The 6,910-nt window shown below is 31.2% G+C and overlaps 1 protein-coding gene across 1 annotated transcript; it reads left to right on the top strand.

Moving 5' to 3' along the window:
* Window positions 1-4,056, top strand: LOC138937521 (uncharacterized). Its single transcript, XM_070303879.1, has 2 exons — window positions 1-26; window positions 2,200-4,056. Exons 1-2 carry the CDS (start codon window positions 18-20, stop codon window positions 2,506-2,508), a joined length of 318 nt encoding a protein of 105 aa, XP_070159980.1. The 5' UTR covers window positions 1-17; the 3' UTR covers window positions 2,509-4,056.
* The last annotated feature ends 2,854 nt before the right edge of the window (window positions 4,057-6,910 follow it).

Below are 6,910 nucleotides of genomic sequence, written 5' to 3' on the forward strand. Positions count from 1 at the left end.
CTGAGCATCGAGCGAACATGATAAAGGTAAGAGAAGATTGGAAATTCCGAGACAATAAATATCGCGCGCGTGTTTTCCGCGAGTGGCGTCGATCATTTGCGTGCCGATCCGTTGATCGCGCAATTCTCACTCAAGAGAAATAAAAATTTCCTTATGAATTCGCTGAAATCGTGATCGCATAATTTTTTTCAGAACAAAATGATGAGATTTGACGAAACATGGGAATTACAATAAATTCAAAATTTAAAGAGTAAAAAGAGTTTTTTTTTTTTTTAAAGAGTTTGCATTGATAATTACATTAAAGAGTTTAATTGATAATTATATTGATAATTATTGAACGATTAAAATGCCACCAACATTTATCGTCAACGTGCTAAATTATTATTTCGAGATTTAGTTGGTTATGCTGTGAGTGATATCGTTATTCTGTATTTCAAGATTATTATTAATGTCTCATTGTATACCAGATTAGCATATTTTTATACACTATTCATCTTCTTCTTTAATTCTTAACGAAGGAAATATTTAGAGAAAACATCGGAGAGATTTTCTCTCTGATGTTAAAACGCAATAAAAAGAGAAGAGAGTTAATCAGAGTCTAAATGCAAATGTAGGTGGATAAATTGTCATAGATTTAGTAATTTTAGACGCGTCTACACCCACGTTTGAGTTGTGATTATCTTTTTTCTTCTTATTACAAAACCAAGTATTTTTGGGAAGCTATTGTCAAACCAAGTTATTCTGAGTTTTTGCTAATTTTGCTTTATCATTGATAACAAAACCTGTAATTATATTTTGTGATATTACGTGAATTATATTAATGGTTAGTGTAATCATATGAGCGGAGATTCGTTTAATTTTAGATATCGGATTAATTTTATATTTATCACTGAAAGTGAAGAGAAACAAGAGAAACAGTTACTCGTAACGAGTTCAAATAAATCGTCAGTAATTAATATCGTCGCAACATCTCGAAAAGGTACATACAACTGGCAATATTTCAAATAATCAATTGAAAGAAATTTATATAATATTTTTATAAATTTGTAAAAAATTGGATTGAAATTCAATTTTTTTAGAAATTATTACAAACAGTTTCTGTAACAAAGCAGAGTTAAAATCTCAAAAATTCAAATGCTATAAATTACAAAAAAAAAATAGCAATTTTTAAATGCCACTGAGTGAAAGATGCAATCATTTTACCGCGACAATCCGTTCTTGCGATTAGCGTTCGGAGAAAAATTCTTTTCTGTCCGCAGTAAAAATAGCTTTGTCCCGTTCGAAGAATTTCTAGTCAATTGCGAGAAAGTAGGTTATCTTTTAACCTGGTCGAGATTTGGGTCAAGCAAAGCGGAGCCTGAGAGTGTCTATATGAAATAGCACAAGGGTGCGGAGAATCCTCTCGCACGTATCTATACCTATCTATCTATCTACCTACCTACGAACGCCGTCAAATTATCGTCATCCGCTTTAAATTTTCATGTTCACGGTTTCTCGACAAGTTCAATCTGCAAGTGATTTCTCCGAATAAAATGCTGTACCATACGAAATCATGTGTAATTCTACGTATTTTACGCGATGCAATAAACAGTCATAAATCTGTCATCGCATCGTCTAACTCGTATTTATTTTCATATCGATTGTTCGATGATTTTGAATTAATATCGCGTAAATTCCGCGTGATGTATGCCAGGTTAAAAAATAAATCTTGCACGCATGATCCTCTAGTGTGTTGTAATTTCCTTTCTTTTGTACTATGACCAGATGTGAGAACGGTAGGATGATTTTAAAAATCTGATTATTTCATGTATATTTCATTAATATTGTAGTTAGGTATATTAAAATTATTAAATAAAAAAGTATTTTAAAATATATGTTAATTATAATATAATATTTAACATTTAATATATATTTAAGGCTTTCGTAAACTGAAATTTATTTGAATTTAAGTGAATGATTTTGTTCGCAAAATTTAATTAACTAAAAATATTTTATTTTCATCATTTACAACGAAAGTTATTGAAATCTTGACATCTAACTAAAGAAAGATCCGGTTCCGAAGTGTTCAATGAGTCTAGTGTTAAAATCAAGATCGACGTTGTAGAATGCGTGATTATACTTATAATCATCTTTTATGCGCAAATGAAAATCTCACGTAATTCGATGCAATCACACTGCATTCAAGTGCTTTTTATGCAGTTTCTGATACTATTCCTTGGCATTTACGGGGCATTGGCGGCTCCTCACGCACCCCACGTGAATCATGATCTTCATCTGGATAATAATACGGAAGTGGTTGACGAACAGCTTCCTGGTACGGAGAACCTCAATGAAAAGGCGCTTCCGATATCTCATTTATTTATCACGGAATCGAGTAATCTGCCGCCGAGGAATAATCTGGCGGAAAGATCTCAAGTGCCTGAAAAACTTCCCGGGACGGGAAATCTGGCGGAAAAACGAATTCCCGATGTCGTTTTGAAGAGATTATTCCAGCTATCTGATAAGTAAAAAGAAAAAGAAAATCTGCTGAAAGATGTAATAGCTCATTCATAACCGTTTAAATATATTTAACTATTGTCCTTGGCGTTTAAATAAGTCCTGGATAATCCAATCTGCATAAATCTTTTTTGCTAAATATAGTTGAAGAAAGAAACGCATTTTTATATCAAAAATGTTTCCTTGTGAAAAGAAGGAAAGAATCTTTCAGATAATTGACCATTATATAACGATTATAATACTAATGTGATGATTAAAATATAATATATGTATATAGATCATATTAATAACATAAAAAGTATAAACAAGATACAAATTATCGAAAACACGAATTAATATATTTTATTGATTACATATGATTTATTTTAACATAAATGATTTTTGCATTATAAATTTGACATAGTTAATGAATTATTTTTGGCAAAACTTAGCCTCTTAAAATAATTACGATCATCTCATCGCGAGAAATGTATGTATGTATTATAATTACATCGATAAATTATTGTTATTAATCTATTTGAGTTATATATTTATTAGAAAATAACTTCGAGTTATTACGCGATAACAATGTAATTTCTAGCGATAAAACGATTCGCAAGCGAATAAATTCTTGAGGAGAAAATATGCAATTTACATATTCGTCGCTCTTCTATTATCGTATCTATTAGTATTTTGCGAGATTACTATTATTACTTGCACTAGAATGGCAATTGTATAGACAAAGGCATAAGAATGGGGATTATGCGTTTAATGTTTAGTTTGAAAGAAAAATAAAGAAATGCGTTTTATATTGAAAATATAATTATGTCATTCCATCTTTTGTATGTATTTTGTACTGTTTTGCTAATATCATCAGCACCATCAGTCGAATTGTAAAGTAGAATTTATACCTTTTACACAATACTAGCATATCTAGATATTATATACAATTCTAGATAAAATATAGTAAGTTATCTTTCTCATATAAGCGAGAAAGACAAGAAAAATAAATAACAATATTAAATTTCTATTACTTGATTAGATAAATGATCTGTTTTCACGCTATGCTCTTTGCACGGCGTCGCATATGTAACATTTGTCGGTAAAGATGAAAGTATTAGATAAATCATATGCATTTATATCGTAATTAAATTGAAATTGATGATGCAACAGTAACTATGCAATTATGCTTATTTTATATTTTTGCTGTTTATGTTATAAATCCAAGATATCGACAATCAATAACATAATATCATCAGTCAGTATATACGGCTTTCTACTCGTTCTAATTACAGTGAAACTGCCGACAGTGTTTGTATTGATTTGCGCTTGTTATCTATTTCGTTTGAAAGATAACGCCACGAATAAAATTCAGTGGGTTAAATAATAAAGTATTTTAAATACAAACTGAGTAATTTCTAAAATAAAGTTTGTAGAGGATATAAGCGTATAATTAAACATTTAAACAAAAAAAAGAGAGATCTCTAATTATAGTATATTTCAATGTGTATTAATCCGATTGAATGAGAAAACAAAATAGAGACAAGTATTTATAATAAATTAGATTTTCATATAAACGTATTTTTATGCTACAAAAAAATTTCAAATTTGTATTAAAATAAGAGATGGAAGTGCACAAATATCTTTTATAGAAAACAAATTATAATTATTTATTAACAAATTATAATTATATTTTATTATACAATATAAATGATCGTGCTATTATAATTTGATATGTTTTTATTTAGATTATTTATCTAGATATAATTATTTTTTGCATACAATTAGGTTGTTTCTTCTGTTCAATTAAGCTATATCTTTCTCTTTTTGCAAAAGAAAGCTAAAGTAATTGATATACGATTCGATATGCTGGCCCTATTGTAAGATTCACGTGTCATCCTTCAGCAACTGCTATTTCGTACTTGTTGGACATTATTCCGTTGGCGAATAGCACCAAGTCATGGCAGTCCCTCGTACGTGTTGGAACTTTAATCCGGTCGGCGTTTGGATTTAATACACGCAACCGATTAACAGCGAGATTACACAGGGCTCTACGTGCAGTCGTCGAGCTTATGGTAGCTTTAAACTAAAATTAGCTAAACTTCGCGTATCTTCAATATTGCGCCTTATTCTAGTAACGCCTCGTCGTGTTGATCGTTAAGCATGAGGATAATAGGATTTTCATCTCTCTCGAAAAACTTGGCTTAACCAAGCCTGTCTATATCTGCAATAATCTACTAACACAAATAGAAATAAAACTCTATTCTTCTTCAACAGCGGAGCTATTATTAATCAGAAATTAAAAAAAAAAAAAAATAGAAAGTTAGGCTAAATAAAAGATTAATTAATATTGAGATAAAAGCAATTCAATTAATTTATTTCTATATCAGATATTCGGAGTTGAAATTTATTAAAGTTTGTAAATCAATTGCCAACTTTTGTTTAAAATAATTTTTATAAAATATCGAAACTTTGATCTATTTTAATATAATAAGACTTTCTGTCTCTTCTTTGTGACCAAAGTATAAAGTAAAATATAAAAATGGAATGATTATATAAATCATAAGAATTCTTAAAATATCTTTGATTTGAAATAGCTGAAATTAATGTGAAAATGTGATACTCGTAGTAACGTATCGCGTCAAAGATTGGTAAACCAGCTTCATGACGCTTATTTCCTCTTCATGCATGCGCTATTACGTATCATTACGGCGCGACATCTTCACGAAGTGTGAAATCTAATATTCATGCCAAGTTGTTGCTTCGAAGCACGTGCCCGTGTCATCTCTCGCGCTCGTGCTTGTGTATGTACATCGATACGTGTCGACTCGATCGGGACACATGCGCTACGCAGGCTAAAGAGAGAAAGGGAAAGACAGAGACTGAGAGAGAGAGAGAGAGAGAAAGAGAGAGGATTCGAGCAAGCGCTTGCTCCTATACAGCCGCTAATCTTAACGGAAGAGGATAATGTTTGCACGAGGTAGGTTAAGGGTTGCGCCAGCGGGTTACGGTTTCAGGGACGAGTCAAAGACACCGACCGCGTCGGTGCAACGGTAATGCCTTTTGGTCATGTGGGTTAATCGGCTTCTAACTTTGACCGACGTCGACCTGCGCTCAAAACCGATCGATTAAAGCCGCCCACGCATATATACACGCAAAATCCGTATGGTGAAGTGACTCTGCGTTCAAATACCGATAATTTATCGAGTAGATATTGGCTATAGAGATTCAAAGACTGCCGGTTAAGAGTGCAAGAAACCGAACGATTTCAGTTCTTGTTATGTTAAAGTTTCAGTATATTATATTAAATAAAAATATGTAATAAAACGGAATAACACATACGCATGGTTTGTTTTCGCTCTGTATGTTTCAAGTAATAGATTCATTTCTCTTATACAGGAGTTAACGACGCATCTATCTATTGAAGAAAACACAGGTACCGAAAAACTACGCTTATTCGCTTTTACTATATTGGATTGCGATTTGGCAAAGTTACGTAGTGCTACGATTTCGATGAATGGGACTTTTGATATCGTTGCGCCAAAGTTGACTTTCCTCATCGAATGGCAACGCGACACAGAATACATTATAGTATTTTAATATATTATTCTCTTACCATAATATTTTTTTCCTTCTATGATTCCCGACTATAATCGAATAAATTAACATTTTTTGCATATAATTATTAATATTTTTTAGTTAAATGTTTACATAAAAGTCGGTATACAAAGAATTAAATGAAAAAGAATCCGCAACCCAGAGTTTTCTAAAGCTGCATGTTTAAAATGGTGTATACGTTTTAGCGAAATAGTCTCCAGTACGAAGTCATAACATTTTAAGTTGTACGGGAGCACGTGAGGAGACTCATTAATGGAAAATGTTACGCGAAGTAGCTAGGTAAACGCACGTGTTATATATGTTTATGCGCAATATCGTTGGAAATAAGTTCCGTGAGCATTTATATACGTAACATACGTCGCATATTTATAAGTGTTATTTTATAAAAAAAATTGGCAGACAATTTTTAAGAAATTTAATAGTGCAGGTTATCTGATGATCTTTTTGAAAATTATTAGTTGCTTAAAGATTTTTATTGCCACCGTGATTTTCATGGGAAAGCAGTTTGCATAATTCACTAAGAAGCATGTCATGATTTAAAATAGCAACAAATATTATTGCATATTTATTTAAAAAAGATTTAAATTTTTTAAATTTAATGCGATTAAATTATTGACAAATTTCAAACTATATTAAAATTAAACTTTAATCTACAGTTTGATAAAATTGAGATATTTGTCTCGTAATATCGGCGTTCTCTTGTCATCTCTGTCATTAGTTTTTATTTTCTCTCCCTCTCTCTCTCTCTCTCTCTTTTCTTTCTCTTCGTTCTTTATAAAGTAATTTTATCTTGCTACAGGGAAATATACTATCGTTT

Source organism: Polyergus mexicanus, unplaced genomic scaffold (genome assembly GCF_030449975.1).
Source record: "Polyergus mexicanus isolate NDT 795.1 unplaced genomic scaffold, iyPolMexi1.0 SCAF_11, whole genome shotgun sequence".
Classification (NCBI taxonomy): domain Eukaryota; kingdom Metazoa; phylum Arthropoda; class Insecta; order Hymenoptera; family Formicidae; genus Polyergus; species Polyergus mexicanus.